A 19,554-nucleotide genomic window follows, 5' to 3' on the forward strand; every position below is an offset into this window, starting at 1 on the left:
AGTGGCACTTTGGATGGATCCGGTCTGTAGAAGGCTGTTTCGAGCGAAGCTCCTCAGAGCACAACTACACTCGTGACCAACACCTTAGACAATGGCAAAAAAACTGAGGTACTCCTGGTAAGGGGAGGGGTTATATAGGGGATGAACTTCCTGTATTGGGTGTGCCAGTGTCCATCACCTGAAGGTGGTCTTTATACCCATGTAGTAATTAGCTCTGTGTCCCGTGATGTATGATAAAGAAAAACACTTATACTGGTAACAGAATATAAAACCCTTCTAGTTGTTTAGGGTGTGTACAGGCGGTCCCCGAGTTACCAACATCCGACTTACAAACGACTCCTACTTACAAACAGAGGGAGGCAACAGGAAGTGAGAAAATCCACCCATAGCAAGGGAAAGTCATTCTTGTAAGAGTTATCATGGGAAAAAGGTGTCTCCACTGAAGCTTCATCACCAATCCTTGTTTCCACAACAACCCAAAATGTTCAAAATCCAATTGTCATGGGGACAGAAAGTGAGGTGAAATCTTCTTAACAGGGGCACAGACAGCATAACAAATGTTACAGGGGTGTTAACCCTTCCCTATGCGATCCAAAAACCGTTAAAAATTTTTTTTTATGGCTGGAGCTACACTGAAATATGTTCCGACTTATATACAAATTCAACTTAAAGAGGAAGTAAAGCCCGGGCGATTTTTCTTATTTTTTCAACATATAAATACTATAGCTAATTACTAATGTTTATACATTTAAATTGGTATAAAACAAGGTCGGGAAATACCTTATTTATCATCTTTATTATATCTCCACTTCCGGGTATCGGCCGCGCCATTACTTTTACTGTTTAGTGAATCTATTCTGGATGTCACTTCCGCCCTTAATCTTTGGAAATCTCGCGCATGCGCCGTAGCGCCATCACAAGGGTGAGAAGCAGGAGATGATCACAGCAGCATTGCGAGACTTCCCCCTGTGCCATTCAGAGAGAAAGCTCGTCAATACTAATGTCTCCGCATGCAGGGGAGATAAAAACGGCACACATAGTGTGCCATTAATGAAAATACCTAGTGCGCAATCGCGCCTGACGTCACTCAAACTTGCAGGACGATTTCTATGGAAACAAACACAGTGAGTACACTTTCACAGGCAGCTAATGCTGCCTGTGCTATCTAGATTACAGAGAGATAAAGTTGTATTGGAGGGTTTACAACCACTTTAAGAACAAACCTACAGATCCTATCTTGTTTGTAACCTGGGGACTGCCTGTATTGCAAATAACCTTTTTTTTAACAAGTACACATTACTTATGAGAATCGAAGAGACACTGCATGTAAAAGACAGTACAGTTTACTTACAAATCACTGTCAGTCTGTGGTTGGAAGTTTTCTAGTCCCAACCAATATAACAGAACTCTGTCAAAGCTCATTCCTTTAGTTTTGGGTATAGTGTGGCTGTATTAATTCCCCCTCGGTCACCTGATACCACTGCAGGGAGATCACTCTTAAAGTCCTTGCTCTTTTTTGCCAAGAAATGATGAAGTCTATAAGGGAGTCTTTATCCATTATGTAATATATTTCATACAAATATTGAATCATCTTGATTATCAGATTGTTTGGACTGATCACCATTTTATTGACATGGGCGTTTTAAGGCTACTTTATTGATATATAGATTTTATGGACTTGTATTACTATATCGTTTACACCTTAGATTGTAAATTGACGGCGCTATATAAGTATCTGAAATAAATAATACAAAATAAATAATGAGATAATTACAGTAGGTTTTACTTTTTACTGTTTTCCCTTGAAATACTTTTTAAATTTATTTGAAGCGCAGAACTATTAAAGGTTTCCAAAAGTCTTTCAAGTGAGATGAATTTTTGTACCAGGCACTACTCCATACATATACAAGAATTATAAGAAGCCAGGATGTAATTCAGCCAGCCAGTATAAAACTAGTACTGAAAAAACAAGTTTGGGTGGACTAACTGTAAGGAATGATATCTCACCTTACTGTACGTGGTGCAGATTTCTGTTTGCGTTTCTGAGCTGTCTGTACAAAGAAAAACAGAAAATTGAGTCATCTTCTACAGCATGGCCACATGGATAGAGAGCAGTCATAGGAAACAATGCTGTGAAACATGTGGTGAAATCTATTAACCTCACCTCTCTTCACAGTTAGAGGAATCCGAAAGTCACAACGATGATAACTAAAAACAGAAAAAGTTATGTTTCACATAATATAAAAATAATCAAATACTGTGATATGACAAGTTGAAACATGACAGCAACAACCTAAAGAAAAAAAAAAAAAAAAAAAAAAAAAAAAAAAGATATCTGTGTCACCTACAGTGTTTAACCACAGGGGCGCACCAGTGCAGCAACAAAAACTTTGATTTAGCATACACCATATGGCCAGCAGCTATTTGCTGTTGTTTGCACAGCCGGGAGATTACCTGGGATGATCGCTTCTGGACGCACACAAAGTGAGTCCAGCAGTGATCACCGTAGTTAATCCCTGTCTGTGCAAACAGCCACGAATAACTATGGCCACCAGTGACGTGTCATTATAGTGAGCGGGGCCAGCGGCCGCACCTAGCCCCTCAGAGCCGCAGCAGGAGTCTCCGATTTCTGCCAATATTATTCGCACTGGCCTAAATCACTGGTGTAAATGAAGCCTAAGCCCTGACCTGCAATTGCCGTACCAATTCATCCCAAGGGTGCTCAGGTGGGTTGAGCTCAGGACTCTGTGCAGGCCACAACGTCCTCAACACCAAAACTCATTATCCCATATCTATAAAGGAGCTGGCTTTGTGCAAAGTAGTACAGCCATGCTGAAACAGAAAAAGACCCTCCCTAAAATAAACACAGGAGTTGTCTGAAATGACTTTGAATGCTGGAGCATTAAAAGTACCCTGAACTGGAAACACTTGAACTCAATCATATGGATGGGTTGTCTATGTAATTGTTTGGCCATATAGTGTATGTAGACTTAAAAATAATGTATATGCATATAACAAAGACTGCACTATGCTCACAATATATTGAGACTTTAAACATCATTTAATAGGCAGAATTATAGCACACATGACCTATTTATCAACTGTGTTGAAAATTCTAAATTGTAGCTGTATATAGGTGCCTGCCAGGTCTCTTGGTCATGAATGATTTTCTAACTTCAATTTGTTTGTCTAGCAATGATAGCTATTTCAGAGACAAAATTCTGGACAACTATATGGACAGACAGAGATTTCTGTACCACACAACTGCCACATTTACGTATGGAGATAACTGGGCATTGTCCCAATCGCATTGTAAGATCTTAATACTTTCTTTTGAGAGGTTGGTCTGCTGAATTCTGTGTATGTATTATGTATGGATCCAGTTACATTATGTATAGATGGATGCAGTTACATTAATATTTTATCAATATTCAGTCAACTAATGGACTGCTATAAATTTATGGCTTAAGAGATACTGTACTAGAATTGCTGGCATGAATGTGGCTATCAGCAACTAGCAACTACAGTATATTTGACATCACATGCCCTTTTACCATTATGAATTGCAAAGTAAATGACAACCATGTAGACTATCAATTAACCGCTTGCCAACCGCCGCACGAACATTTACGTTGGCAGAATGGCACGGACAGGCATATATGGGCACCGCCGGCGGCACACGCCCCACCCTGCCACGAACTCCATGAGTGTGATCGCGGGTCCCGCGATCTCGATGTCCGCGGGTATACCCGCGATCGTCTCACGGAGAAGAAGAGCGGGGAAATGTTGTTGTAAACAAGCATTTCCCCGTTCTGGGAGCGGTGATCAGTGTCGTGTCACACGTAGCCCATACCCCCCACAGTTAGAATCACTCCCTAGGACACACTTAACCCCTGCAGCACCCCCCTCCTGGTTAACCCCCTCACTGCCAGTCACATTTACACAGTAATCAATGCATTTTTAATCGCATTGATCGCTGTATAAATGTGAATGGCCCCAAAATAGTGCCAAAAGTGTCCAATCTGTCCGCCATAATGTCACAGTCACGATAAAAATCGCAGATCGCCGCCATTAGTAGTAAAAAATATTAATAAAAATGCCATAACTTTTGCGCAAACCAATCAGTAAACGCTTATTGCGTTTTTTTTACCAAAAACATGTGGAAGAATAGATATCGGCCTAAACCGAGGAAAAAAAAAAAAATTGGGAGGATATTTATTATAGCAAAAAGTTAAAAATAATGCGTTTTTTTCAAAATTGTCGCTCTTTTTTTGTTTTTAGCGCAAAAAATAAAAACCGCAGAGGTGATCAAATACCACCAAAAGAAAGCTCTATTTGTGGAGAAAAAAGGAAATCAATTTTGTTTGGAAGCCATGTCGCACGACTGCGCAATTGTCAGTTAAAGCGACGCAGTGCCGAAAAAAGTGCTCTGGTCTTTGGCCAGCCAAACGGTCCGGGGCTTAAGTAGATAAGCATGCTCTTGTTGAGGAATACCTTAAATCGCGGTCATTCTCAAACTGTGTGCCGAGGCACACCAGAGATTTGCAGGTGTGCCCATGGGAGTTTTGAAAAATATTTAAAATTGCTAACGTTTTGAAACCTTGAACATATTGAAGAATGAAATGGTAAATCACTGTCGCAAAAGTTAAAAAAGTAACAGATATAAAAATGCAATCTCTGTCAGTCTGTCATTCATTGGTTCCTTTCGTAACGCAAGACTTGTGCAAGATCTCGGGAGAACTCGATCGCTCTAATTATATTATAATAATAGAGACCATTCCATTCCAACTTTGATTCTTATGAATAATGTTTGTTCATTGTTTACCGATGGACAAATACTTAACCAAGTATGGAACTCTGAAAGAGAAACTGTTGTTACATGAAAAGCAAGGAAGCAAGCGAAAGTACAAAGATTACAATCGCTTAAAATCTGATTTGTTTTTGAAAGCAGGCACATCCTTCACATTAAATTTTAAAATAAATATATGTGTAAAAATAAATACGTTCTTAACCACAAAAATTGTTAAATCGTTTCAGGTGTGCCGTGAAAATTTTTAGATCTTTTTAGTGTGCCACAAGACAAAAAAGTTTAAGAAACACTGCCTTACACATATCTGAACTGCACATTTGGCAGAGGTTTCTTGAGGGAATTACTGCTGTACAGCTGAACAATTTTTACTTGGTACCATATTACCAAGTGTCCTTTGGTAATTATGCCTTTGGAAGGAACCTTGTAGCTCTCTGTATTTTGTATACATATTACAGCGTATTTTTTTTTAAAGAACTAGTTGGCGCTGAAAAAGTCAGGTTATTTAGAGTCACGGGTTAAAAAGAGAAGTATGGGTTTTTGGTCTTTTTTTGATTCATACTTACCTAGGTGGATGCAGCATCTGCCCCCCCCCCCCCCCAGCGCCGCTAACACAGAACCGAGCGATCAAACACTGAAGATCCTTCGGTTCTCACAGCTCCCGAGCAGAGAGCTGGCGACTGTCAGTCACAGCTCTCTGCTCTGTCCCCTCCTCGCTCACTGGAGAGCTAAGCTGTGGAGGAGGCGCAAGTGACCAGCTCAGCGATTCGCTGAGCGGCTGCGCCGAGTGTCTATCCAGGGATCTAGGCAGATCCTGACTCCATGGTCGTGATGACACCGAGCCTGGACCGACTCCGTTATGTCAGCAGAGAGCAGACTTCAGCCCGCTCTCTGCTAAAAATGGGTCACGGAGTGCAAAACAAACTGCACTCCTGTGATCCATAGGAGAAGTACAGCCAAACAAGCTTTGGCTGTACTTCTCGCTTAAATAAAACAGTGCCTCTTGCTGTAAAGCCATTTTAAGACCATACAGACCTTTGGGTCTTGAAATCTTTATTAGATCTTCCAGCTTCATATTGCCTCATCAGCTCCTATCTTTAGTTGGGATGTCGCAAGGCAAGATCTGTTTTAAGCTGGCCATACACGGTTCGAATCTTGGCTGGTTCAGCAGGAACCGGCCAAGATTATAAGCGTTAATGGGCAGGCTAACTGTACCAAGTTGGGTACAACCAGCCTGCCGGATTCTCTTGCAATTATCGCTAGATCTATCACTGTCTTCTCCAGGTGGGGATGGCTTTCCTGCCCGCCCCCGCTGGGAGAAGACAATTGCTGATTTCCCCGTTATCACTGTCTGTGTTAATGGGGGAATCATGCAGAATTCTTTCCAGCAACTCATGGTTGCAGGAAAGAAATTTGCACCATGTATGGCCTGCCCAAGTCTAGCCAACCTGACACAGCCCCTGTCTCCCCATATCCTAGCTGCAGAATAAAGGCAGGTACCAGTCAGGAGATATAGGACGAGATGATGCAAACAACGGTAGCAGGCTTTTCATAAGAAAATCTATTTAAACCTTGGGCTTTATTATTTAAAGCTTGTACCCAATAAGGTTTCCTACCATCAATGTACACACGATGGGAGTAGTCCATTGTTATAACAATACACATTTCTAATAATTCAAATAACAAATATTCCTATCCTTGCTCCATCCTTATGGCAGTATCTTGAAAGAGTCTATTCAGATATGGAGAGGAAATTTTTTTACTAATGAAATGATGTATTCAATATACAGTATGGCAGAAACAAATATGTATTAAAAAAAAACAAAAAAAAAGTAACTAGAAGTCACACATCAACTCACATATTAAAGTTGTAATGTCCAGGATAATTTGTATGCAAAACAAACTTCTTGGCCCTGTGGGTATTTGCATCAAAAAGAATATCCTGCAAATATGAGAGACAAGCAAGGATTATTTCTAGATTCAAGTTACAGTATAGAGTTTAAACAGGCAGACCAATCCCAACCAATAAGCACCAGGAGAACCAAAACATTGTGTAGCTTTGCTCCAGTAAAATCAACAGGCAATTTTTGTTCTTAGCCTGCAAAAAAAAAAATGCAGCCACCACATTGAACGACTAGTAAACTGCAGTATATTATATTCTTCCTCTTAGATTTAGTTTTATTTGAACAGAGTCAACTTTGAACCAGTGTCATCTTCAAGATGCTGGCTTTATACAAATTATATGGAATTAAAAGAATTTATTAACATTGTCAGTCTATTGATTATATATTCTAATCAATTTAATGCTACCTTGTTGAAGAAAATATCAAAAACATAAACAAATCTGTGAAGATTCCAAACTTTTAAAACACTTGTGTATATAAAGTGAAAACAATTACCATCAGTATAGTAATGGTATGGCTAATAAAAAGATAACAAACTGAGTCTGGAGGGAAATATACACCAATCTCTTGGTACATCAAACCAAACTCCCAAATTGTATGCATGTTTACAAAGTCATAGAGTTTATAAGGTTGAGAAAAAAAAACAAAAAAACACCGCTTCATCCAGTTCAAAGTGTGTGTAATTGTTGTTCTCTAACAATTTCTATAGCTTTGCGTGTTCTTTGTGGGAAAGATCTCTAAAATGCTCTGAAGTTGTTGACACTCTCATCGAATACCACTCTTTGGGAGAGGGAGTTCCACATTTTTACTGCTCTAACAGTAAAGAACCCTTTCCTCAATCTAAAGTTAAACCTCCATTCTTCTAACCTCAAATCAAGGCCACCTGTCCTCTTCAGTAACCTTACAGTTTTAGCGGCGCTTTACCGTCGTTTTAGGGTCGCTTTTCGGCCGCTAGAGGGGTGCTTTTAACCCCCACTAGCGGCCGAATAAAGGATTAAAAGCGCCTGCAAAGCACCGTTGCCGAGGCGCTTTGCAGACGCTTCAGCGGCGCTGCCCACTGATTTCAATGGGCAGGGGCACTTTAGGAGCGGTGTATACACCGCTCCTAAAGCGCCTTAACATCATGCCAGTGCAGCGCCCCAGTGTGAAAGCACTCGACTCGGGCTTTCACACTGGGACTGCAGATGAGGCATTTTTCAGGCGCGTTTTTTTTTTTTTTTTTTTTTTTTTTTTTTTTAGAGCTAAAGCACCTGAAAAACGCCTCCAGTGTGAAAGGGGTCTTAAAATAACTCTTGAATGTATGCCCTTTTTAATGTATGAAAGTATTTTGCTAGCATTGTTAGATGTGACTTGGCATTGCATGCAATTTGCTAAATCTGTGATTTACAAGCACCCCAGGATCCTTTTCCATCACAGATTCTCCTATGTATTTTGCATGATTATGTTTGGCACCTAAGTGGATAACTTTAAATTCCTAATATTGAACCTCACCTGCCATGTAGCTGCCCAACCCCCTAATTTGTCAAGGTTTTCCTGTAATAATGCTATATTGTGTGCCAAGGTTGTTTCCCTACATAATTTGGTATCATCAGCAAACACTAAAATTGAGCTCTTAAAGTGATTGTAAAGTCTCGTTTTTTTTTTCTCTAAAAATAACAAATATGTTATACTTACCTGCTCTGTTGCAATGGATTTGCACAGAGCAGCCCAGATCCTCCTCTTCTGTGCTCCTGGCCCCTCCCTCCTGTTGAGTGCCCCTATAGCAAGCAGCTTGCTATGGGAGCCCCCAAGAGAAGCTGCAGCTCCATGTGTCCATTTAGGCATGGAACGGGGGTTCGGTCCTGCCCCCTCTCTCTCTCCTGATTGGCCAACTGATTTTAAATGACAGCAGCGGGCGGCCGAGACACCGGTGGACATCGCCGGACAGAGATGGGGCTTTGGTAAGTATTGGGGGGCGACTGCACACAGAGTGCTTTAGTGCTTTTTCTCTTAATGCATAAAATGCGTTAAGATAAAAAAACCTTCTGACTTTACAACCCCTTTAATTCCATTATAAATTCATTCATTCAATCTATCATTAATAAACATATTGAACAGCACTGGCCCCAAGAAAGAACCCTGGTTTCAATGAAATCTGCTGAGGCTCCATCAAGCTTCGAAGCAAAAGCAGCTGGAATGCCACACCATTCTAAAAAAAGAGCCTCTATTTTTATATAGTGTTTTCTCATAAGGGAGACTTTCTAAAAAGTCTTTCTCCGGTGTTAAAGTGCACGTCAAGGCAACCCCCCCCCCCCAAAAAAAAATACTGTACATCTCTACAATAAATACACATTTCCCCAGTTTAATTCCTTTAAAGACCCTGCAGGTACAGAAAAATTGATCTAACAGAAATGCACTCAGCTCCTATGTCCAGTTGAGGCAACACAATATTTTTGGGGACCGATTGGCGTCATCTCTCCCAGTTGTCCTTCACTAAACTACTACAAATGGCTAATTATTCTGTAGTCCGAGATAGGAAGGCTCTTTGAGACAACACAGGAAGTGTGCAGAAGACAGAGCTCAAAGTTTTCAACAAAAGCTAACTTTTTTTTCCACTTATTAAACAGATATAACAAAACACTTCCAAGAGTATATTAAAACACACTTAAAGTGGAACTTTCCCTTTAAGTCGTCCTCCCCTGCCACATTTGGCATGTCATTGTTTTGCTGGGGAAAGTGGGTACCTGGGTTTTGACAGATACCCACTCCCACTCGGATTGCCTAGGTAAGCCAAGAGGAAGTTCTAATCTCTCCCTCCCTCCCCGCGGTCTTCTAGGACACATCACAGGTCCCATTCACAAAATGCAGCATTGCACACACATGCACAGTAGGCAGCCGGCTGTGAACCCGCAAGCAGCACAGCCGGTGGCCCACATTTATGATGCTGGCGCCGGTTACCCGAAGGCTAGCGAAGAACTAGCCCAGGTGAGGACAGCGCTGGATCGCTGGAAAGGCAAGTGCATTTTTATTAAAAGTCAGCAGCTATAGTATTCATAGCTGCTGCCTTAAAACATTTATTTCCAGAATGACCCTCCTCTTTAAAAAAGGAGCAATTACGTTAAATGCGGTGTTTTACTTACACTTTTTCAATTAAGCGTTTTAATTTGTTTAAGAGCATCATATTAGTAACTACCAATAAAGACTACACATAAAACTGTGTCTATACTCACCACACCCAGAGTAAAATAGTTATAGAAATAATCATTGCACTTTGCTGGGACTTGCTTGTGGGGGGACGGCGAATGAATCTTCATCTGGAAACAAAGCAGAAAATTGCTGCTTAATCAGCAATAGAATAATTTATACATTTTCTGTAACAATACACTGGTAGAAATCTGCCACCTATACAAATCTACAGTATAGATAGATTTTTAAAAAAACCTTTCATATTTATAGATTGTATATGAAAGAAACTTGTGTCAATCAATTAGGCTCCTTTCACACGGGCTTGTCCCGTTGATCCTCGCTGAGCAGGCGGATGACAGGTCCGTCTCCGCTCACTGTGCAGAGACGGACCTGTCAGAGTCCTGCTCACCTCTATGGGGCGAATGGATAAAAACGGACCGCCTGTCCATTTTTATCTGATCCGCCAGATGGATGGAAAATAGGGTCATCATATGTCTAGATTTGGCGGACAGGATCAGAATGGATTGCAGCAGATGTCAGCGGACATGTCACTGCTGACATCCGCTGCCTCATGGGGTGAATAGAGCGTCCGATCAGGTCTGCCTTAAAAACAGACAGGCAGGCCTGATCGAAAAGACGTGTGAAAGGGCCCTTACGTTTTTAATGTCAATATCAAAAATAATAAACATAAAAATAGCTGTGCCTGGAGCTGGGATTTATGTAGTTGCAGAACAGCTATTTATTGCATATTTACCATATTCTTTTCTACTGAGTAAAAATTTTTTTGACTCGTGTATAAATTGAATTTTAGATTCTGTATAGATTATGTTGCATTAAATAATAATTTGGTATCTTGTTCTATATTAGCATGTTTAATCAAAGGGCTCAGTTAATATCTTGCCTTTGTAAATAAGGTGCTCTGTGGACTTTCAGGCCTCATTCACACTGCAGCTCCTAAATTGACGTTTTTGGGGATTTTGGCATTTTTTGCCTAGGCCCCTGAATGCACCTCAATGAAAGCCCATGTGTCCATGCACACATAGGCTTTTAGAGGAGTTTAGGAGCAGCAGAGTTTAGAGGTAGCCAAAGCTCCTTCTGAACGCAGAAGAATTGCGTTCAAGAGAGAAGCTTTTGGATATAAAAATGCTAAACGCGCCCAAACTCACCTAAGTGCTAAGCGCATTTAGCACTTGAGCGTTTATTAATTTCAATGGCCAGAATAAAGTGAAACTCTGGCCAGTGAAATAAACCACCAAACTCCAAATGCTGCTAAACTTGTCTAAAGTGGTTTGAAAAAAAATGCAGCTTAGGTGAGCTAACACAGATTCTCTCCTGTCAGGAGAATCAGCGTTTACAATAAACCAGTGTGCATGAGGCTTCCATTTAAAAAAAACACGGTGTTGCAGGTCCATCTACCTTGTCCTCTGACTTGTAGAAGATTTTATGTGGAGCTCCGAGAGTGCTCATCACATCTTGACACGAGTCTCCAAAATACACACACCGCTCAGATACACGCAGCTTAGCATCGGCCATTACTCCCGGACCACAACCTGCCAGTGAAAAAAACATGGTATTATACAGTTGTACATCAGAAAACAGTTAAAGTGCAAAAAAAAAAAGTTTACGTCTGACCAAAATTCTTTATCTTAGTTTTGGACAGAGTTTGGATGGTTTAAACTCCCTGTTGGTTTTTACTGCTACCCGGGGCTTTATAAAAGATCTTTCCCCTCACCAGATACAAAAAGAAATTAAAAGCTGACAGGGGTTCTAGTTTTCCCCTATCCTACTAACAAAAAGTATTTTTTTCTGTATGCGTTGGTTTAGGCGATTTTCCCTCACTTCCTGTCTGGTAAAACGGTTGGCACTGTGACGGACCATAAAAGGAGGACATCTTTCTAATGGAGCCTTAGATATGAGAAAAAGGGAGACAGGGGTTGTTCTTCCATGCTGTATCCAAAAGTGAAAAAAAAAAAAAAAATAAAAAAAAAAGTTTTGCTGAAATTCCACTCTGTGGCTTGAAAGAAACAACAATCATTGAGTTCCTGCCCCACAATTACTGCCATTCAATCAGCTTGTTTGTAACAAGCACCCCTTGCCTGTGCCCATCTTCGCAGGCAAGGTCTGCTTTGGTTTGAGTGTGGGAAATAATGAGAGAACATATTGTGGGCCAATTATCTTCTGTTTGTTATCACACAAAGCATCACAATGTCAGTTTTGGGGCCTTGTCGGGGATGCTTTTGTAGTAATTACATGTCCATATGATGCCCAGGCATTTTTTAAATGTAATGCTTATGGTGATAATAAAGGCTTATGTTTTTTTTTTTTTTCTTGAAATAACAAACATGTCATACTTACCTGCTCTGTGAAATAGTTTTGCACAGAGCAGAGCAGCCCCCATCCTCCTCTTCTCAGGTCCCCTGCCGGAGCACCTGGCTCCTCCCCTTCGCCAAGTGCCCCCAGAGCAAGCCGCCTTCTATGGGGGGCACTTGTGCGGGCTCGCTCCCAAGCCCGCTCTATGTGTGCATAGGACACACAAAGCGCTTGCCCCCCCATCCATTCCTTACTGGCTGTGATTGACAGCAGCAGGAGCCAAAGGCTCCCGCTGCCAAGTCTCAGTCAATGAGGAGGGAGATACCCGGGAGAGACGCTGCTCTCGTGCACAATGCTGGATTGAGATGGGGCTTGAGTAAGTATTAGGGGAGTGCTGCACACAGAAGGTTATTTTACCTTCATGCATAGAATGCATGAAGGTAAAAAAACCTTCAGCCTTTACAACCACTTCAGTTCTTTGAGAGGGGCATGCCCTGTATGCCTAGGCCTTGAAGGAGTTCAACCAAGCTCATTGCTACAATAGCAGCCATGACCGTGTTTCAATTTTTAGCAGCAAGCTCCTGGCTTTTATGTAAAAGTGACCGGGGGGAGGGGCTGGAGAGACTCCTGGATTGTTAGTACCCTGATAACTTTTATTGCTAAGTGGAGAATATATTAAAAAGCTGTTAAAAATGTAAAACAATATCAATACAAATAAAAGCATCCCCGTTGCCCCAGGTACATACATACAAATGCATGTGCAGGGTGTGTTCATCTACGCACAATACACATTGGCCAAGATTGCACACGCTGGAATTAGAGAAATAAATTCTAGGTCCCTCGTTTAGGCTACATCGTGCTTACAATGGATTCCTGTGCCAAGAATCTGCACATTTTTTGCGGCTGGGATCACAGGTGTATGTGAACAGCTGCGGTCAGGAAGCCTTTACAAAGCAATGGAAGGTTGACAGGAGCCTCGGCTGTATGCATGTATCTGCACATCCAGCAGCTACCTATGGTTAGGGATGGGAAAAATTATCCTTATGCCCCTGATCAGCTGTGTGAATGTAGCCTTATGGTTAACTCTAAACTGATGAATTTTAAAAGCATTTTAAGCATGGTCTATTGATATTTTTGGGAACCATAAATTTTCACTGTGTCGTAGGCAGTTTTAAGGCTTGACATATTTGGCATTTAATTACTCGGTTTATTTTGTACAAAAAAAAAAAAAAAAAGGAAAAAAAATATTATGTTTCCATGCACCTAAATTCACTTTAGTGTATTATTTCCTGAAAATATAGACTGAATTAAAATGTGGGCAAATATTGCAAAAGAAATTGCAACTGTTTGGAATCTAGTTTATGTTATCTTTCCATAATCATCTGTGCATTAAAAATGACACTAAACTGAGAGGCCATGCATCATACTTTAATGTGCTGTGCAGCATTACCAATCTAACAAGCTTTCCAGCACTGGAGCTAGGGGTAGATATATAAGGCAGTTGTAAGAGAAGAAGAGCACAGGAATCACAGCAACATGGCCATGCTTAGTTATGTTCCCGTGTCCCCTGCCTACTAACTAGAGAGTACTATTACCATCTAACCTATGCAGTGTTACAGGAAAGTATGTATTCGAACAGAATTGTTTTTACTCTAATTTAATATGCACATTTCAATAAATATTGTATGCACAGCTTAACATACCTGTACTTTGCAGACGAAGTCTCAGCCCTAGAGGACCAGATGCATCTCGCAGGACATCCACACTCTCCGCATATACATTGCCCATGTAACATCCCAAAGGCATTGTTGGAGCTCTACCATGTAAAAATATAGGAAAAAATTATGCATCAATTTTTTTTTTACTTAAAAAAAATATTTGTCACCAACAATCAGAAACAGATATTTTGTGTGCTGGAACAAAATTTTAGTTGTTTAGCAAATTATTTATAGCAGCATAGCATAAAGCAGAGATATAGCTATTTTTAATGATTCATGGTTCAAAAGTGTACTTCCATTGCAAATAGATTTGGTTTGGACTTCTCAATGTATTACCAGAATTTTTCTAGCACTAAAACTTTTTGTGTAATCTGGTATTACAGCTATTCCAGCCAGTTGACTTTCTGTGAATGTAATGTACTCTGTGAGAGACCTTAAGCAATGTAAACAGCAGCAGCTGTACTTTAAGTTGTCTCTTACTTTGTATCTTGGAGGCTGTTACCGCTGTAGATATACATGCGTTTCACCATGGCTCCATGTGGTATTTGAAGTGATGCCAACCCATGGGCAAAGTTGGGCTATAAAAGCAAGAATAAAAATTTGTATTGACTTTTTTGCATACATATACAGTAATTAAATTCACATAGTGGCAGTAAAAACACAGTAACACATTGCTGTGTACAAATCACCTGTGCCAAGCCTTGCCCCTTCTCACTTTGGCAAAGTTCCACCAATTGTCAGAAGTGTGGCATAGCTGGCACAAACAGCTGCACCACAATTTTACACACAAGGAAAAAAGGGTAAAACATTTTCTGGGAAGCAGATATTACAGTTTATAGGTGATCTTTATCCTCAGTTCATATTCATAATCAGCTCCTTTTTGGCCTTAGTTCATGACCAGATACATTGTTGCTGCATCGACACTTCTCCCAGCTCCTAAAGCAGGCCATAGATGATGCGATTTTCTTTCAAGAAAACACACTTAATCAACACTGACTGTTAATGGGGGAATCCCTTCCCATGGGGAGCTATTGTTTTCTCCTGATGGGAAGCGGCGGGGGGGGGGGGTTCGGGAGTTGCACAGGGAGCAAACCCTGCTGGAAGAACATAGTGATTATTGCTAGCAGATATGGCTGCTGGCAATAATCGCATGTAAAAATCTGACATGCTGGTTGTACTCAAGTCAAATCAATGGGTCGACTTGGGTACAATCAGCCTGCCCATGCATGGTTCGACATTTAGCCAGTTCCTGCTGAACCATCTATGGTCGGCTTAAGCCCTCAGCAAAAAATCAGTTCTAGCTCTGCATCGTTTCTCTGCCACCATTGAACAACTCCTAATCTACCTCCTTTCATCTCACCGACATTCTCTATATCATTTTTTACTCAACTACACTTAGGGTTGATTTACTAAAACTGGAGAGTGCAAAATCTGGTGCAGCTTTGCATAGAAACCAATCAGCTTCCAGATTTTTTTTTTTGTCAAAGCTTAAAAAGGAGTTCACTCTTTAGGAAAAAATAATAAATGCACTTTTTTGCAGGTAAAAAGATATGCATTTATTTTATTTTTTTTGAGCCTGTAAAGCACTGTACCAGCGATCAGTAGATCGCTGGTGCCATGCAGTTCTCCAGCAGATCTGCCAGTGTATCTGCTTCCCTGTGCATCCTGTACGGGCAAGCAGATACAATCCGACAGGAAGAGAGAATGAACTGCCATGGTAGCTCATTGAAAACTACAAGCTGACAGCCGCAAAGGCTGTTGAACCGTGAAGTTTTTCGAGTCACAGAACACTGTGAATGGATGATGTGGCCGGGCGGGCAGGAGAAGATCCCTCACTGGCTGTCAGAACGGGGGATCGGGGGCCAGTGCATCTGTAACATATTACACCCTGAATATGGGTGTAACATGTTACAAAAGGTGAACTAATCCTTTAATTGGACAAGCTGAAGTTAGAAGCTCATTGGCTACCATGCAAAGCTGTACCATATTTTGCAATCTCCAGTTTTAGTAAATCAACCACTTAGTTTAACCATTCTTCCTATTGCAGCGTTCAATGATCTGATCACACTCCACCTCCTCTAATCCCTGTGCACAATCAGATCCGACTGCCTTCTGTCTCTTTCCCATTCCATGATCATCTGCACAGTGCTACTACTAATTCACTTTCCCGTCACACTCTAAATCCTATCTATATTATCCCCAGTTAGCTACTACTACTCTGCAGGGTTGATTTACTAAAACTGGAGAGTGCAAATTCTGATCTAGCTCCGCATAGTAACCACTAACCAATCAACTTCCATGTTTTATTGTCAAAGCTTAATTGAACAAACTAAAGTTAGCAACAAATTGGTTTCTATGCACATTTACACCAGAATTTGTACTCTCCAGTTTTAATAAATCAACCCCTGTATCTCCTAATGTTCCAAGGTTACCTGTCACTGCTCTCTCCCCTCCACCTCTACCATGGACAGCTTTCTCTATAACCTCTGGTTTAAAAAAAGGCAAAATGGCAACTGATTTATCTCACCCACTTGAACTGGAAGTTCAGCAACCATTTTGCCATTCCTTTTGTCCCTCCCCACGACCAATTCTAGTGAGATTGTATACTGGGTCAAATAATACATGTCTATCTAAAATTTTGCCTAATTGGCCAGAAATTTATAGCAGTATATTATGAAACACTTAGAGGCCAAAAGCCATTCAATCTAAATGAGCCCGTTTATGATAGGGCACACCTTTGCTAGCACAGTTTATACGAATCAGTAAAAAATATCCTTTTTATCAAGCAAAATTTCTTACCTCATACTTAGGTGCTTCTGTCCAGGAATCCAGTTGAAATGAAAAGGACAGACCTCGAAAATTGAGGTGGAACAGTTGTTCTGCTGAGTTGTATACTGAAATGAACATAGGACAGCATTAAGATAACTGCTGTATTGAAGTACATACCAACATTAATGAAGTGGGGTCTTACTGCCTGGATGCGTTGCTCCAAATGACTGATCGATCTGCTCTATAGTGGGAGCTATGGCCTGAGAGTTAAAATGAACTCCACTGTAACAAAAAAAGAGGGCAAATGATTTATTTTGGATAGAGAAAAAAAAAATTAACATAAAAAAGGCAGAGAAAGAAAATTAGTTATAGATAAAGAGGTGAGGATGATTAGCAGATAATAATTTAAAGAAAGAACAAAGCTCAGATCTAGAAAAAATAAAAATGCAGATCCTACAGAGAAACAGCAGAGGAGAAAGAGCAGAGCAGAGGAGAAGAGAAACAGAAGCTGCCAAGCAAGGGTAAAGTTTTGGGTGAGCAAAAGCATAAGAAGAAAAGCATGAATTAAAAGAGAAGTTCGGGAATAGCAAAAAAAATAAAAAATAAAAATCATACTCACCTATATGGCTGCAGCTGTCGACAAACTGCTGATCGCTCTGTTCTCCCCATTCACTTTGAGCAGAAAATGGCGACTGCCAGTCACCAGCTCTCTGCTCTGCCCCTGCAGTGCTCACTGGAGTGCTGGGCTGTGGAAGGGGTGGATGCAGCTGGCTCAGTCTCCCAGCGGCAGGCTGAGAGGCCGAGCCAGCTGCAAATCCAGGCATCTGGGGGGGATCCCAACTGTAAAGTCAGGATCTATCCCAAAACTGGACCAGCTGAGTGAAGTCAGCCATCAGCAGGCCTTGGCCCACTGTCGGCTGAGAACGGGTCACAGGAGTGCAGAATGAACTGCATTTCTGTGATCCATAAGAGAAGTCTAGCCAATATAGCTTTGGCTATACTTCTCTTTAATAATAGGAGCTCATAGAAAGATCCAGACTGAGCAGTAGAGCAAAAGAAAAAAGAGCTGAGATCAGAGAGAAATGTAAATAGAAAGCAGAGACTGTTAAAAATGTTAGAAGGAATAGGGAGCAGCAGAGAAAGAAAAGGAGGATTTTATAGGAGGAGACTAGAGGGCAGAGAGAAAGGCATAAAAAACAAAGGTTACACAGAAAGAACCAGGGTCAGAGTTAGGGTTGCCACCTGTCTGGTATTCACCCGGACAGTCCGTTTTTTACATCCTCTGCACGAGTTTTTGACTGCCTGTCACCCGGGCATCAGCCACCAGGGCACCCTCAAAAATTCTTATAACACCCCCATAAAAGCTTAATCAGAATTTAGGATCCAAACCATGTATCAGAATGTCACCTATCTTTACATATATGTAACTGTCTGGATGGAAACAGCCCTAGTTACAAGGGACTTGTTTCTCTCTGAAGAGGGATACAGAATCTCCTGGCCGCATTTTCCAATGCTTTGCTTCTTAGTCCTGGCTACTTAAGCCCTGTCAGGACTGCTCACTCTGGCAGACCGATGTATTGGAGAGGAGCTGTGAGCGTGTGTGTGTGGGTGGGAAGAGGAAGGAGATGCATGGACAGTGAGTGAGGAAAGAGGGGGACGGAGAGGGGAGGAGAGAAGCTGGCTGCCCATTACCAGGCTACATATGTATGTATTCATCTCATAGTATGTTGTGGTTGTGTCAAGTGTATTTATGCATGTTTGTGTGTAACTGAGTGCATGTATCTCAGTGTGTAAATATATATGGGTGTGTGTATATATATATATATATATATATATATATATATATTGCATGTACTATATGTAATTGAGCATATGTATATATCTGAGTGTGTATGTATATATCTCAGTATCTGTATGAATTTGACCCCATTCACTGCTCTCTGCAATTGGGCCAGCACCAAGTGTTCACAATGATGCACTGTGCATGCCACATTACTGCTCAAGTTTGGGTGCCCAAAGGTGCCCCAGGTCTTGTATAGTTCTAGCAATACCCCTGTATTATACCTAGGCCATCCAAAATGTCCACCAACCTCATAAGGTACATAATACTCCACTCCTGGGCTGATTTAACCTAACATTTAAACTGACTGTTTGCAAAGTATTCCTTGAAAACATTTTAGAAGCATTGTCCATCTCACTACCCCCCTGTACACTCCCACTCCAAGGTCTTTAACAATCCTATTGTCTAATGGAGTGGGAGTGGAGTGGAAGGAACAGAAGACAGTAGAAATTGTGAAGAAAAGGTAGAGGTTTGAAAAAAAAAAAAAAAAAAAGAGTAAGAGATTCAAAGTCTAGAGTAAGCAGAAAAGGAGCTAGGATTAAAAAACAAAATAATAGGGGAGAGGGTAAATCTTTGCAATACATACACATGTTCTTATGCTTTATCCTTTTAAATGCTGCAGGTACAGAAAAGTACCTAATGATCCTGCCAGAAATCAAGCATACGCATATCTTCCTGCAACATGCTGCCAATGCTGCCTCTGCTGCACTGAAATCCCAAGCAGTTGGACTACAGAACACCTTATGTTATGAAGATAAGGAGATAGTGATGTGATGATGACGTGTTCTGTAGTTCACAACACAGTTTGGGATTTCAGTACAGCAGTATTATCTGTTAACTTAAGATCTCGCTGGATTTCTGACAGGATCAACAGGCACTGTTTTCTGTACTTGCAGCATAACAGGCAAAACATGGGAAATGTGCAGAGATGTAGTGAGCATGTTTTTGCTTAGAGATACAGTGTAAGTAGCAGAGAAAGTGTGGAGATTCCTATAAAAGTCACAGAAATAGCAAAATCATGTAGGCAACTATACTGAGATA

At 41.0% G+C, this 19,554-nt stretch overlaps 1 protein-coding gene across 4 annotated transcripts in view; it reads right to left on the minus strand.

The window, feature by feature from the left end:
* PHAF1 (phagophore assembly factor 1) overlaps positions 1 to 19,554 on the minus strand; it is a 60,353-nt gene that overhangs the window by 14,558 nt on the left and 26,241 nt on the right. For all 4 annotated transcript variants that reach the window (XM_073605490.1, XM_073605487.1, XM_073605489.1 and 1 more), the window contains exons 6-14: positions 16,876 to 16,955; positions 16,704 to 16,798; positions 14,385 to 14,482; positions 13,890 to 14,002; positions 11,293 to 11,426; positions 9,921 to 10,004; positions 6,667 to 6,749; positions 2,165 to 2,208; positions 2,008 to 2,051 (exon numbers count right to left, since the gene is read on the minus strand). In XM_073605490.1, coding sequence (XP_073461591.1) covers positions 2,008 to 2,051; positions 2,165 to 2,208; positions 6,667 to 6,749; positions 9,921 to 10,004; positions 11,293 to 11,426; positions 13,890 to 14,002; positions 14,385 to 14,482; positions 16,704 to 16,798; positions 16,876 to 16,955 — 775 coding nt within the window. The remainder of the gene's footprint in view (positions 1 to 2,007; positions 2,052 to 2,164; positions 2,209 to 6,666; positions 6,750 to 9,920; positions 10,005 to 11,292; positions 11,427 to 13,889; positions 14,003 to 14,384; positions 14,483 to 16,703; positions 16,799 to 16,875; positions 16,956 to 19,554) is intronic.

The sequence above is a fragment of the Aquarana catesbeiana genome, linkage group LG11 (assembly GCF_042186555.1).
Source record: "Aquarana catesbeiana isolate 2022-GZ linkage group LG11, ASM4218655v1, whole genome shotgun sequence".
NCBI lineage: Eukaryota > Metazoa > Chordata > Amphibia > Anura > Ranidae > Aquarana > Aquarana catesbeiana.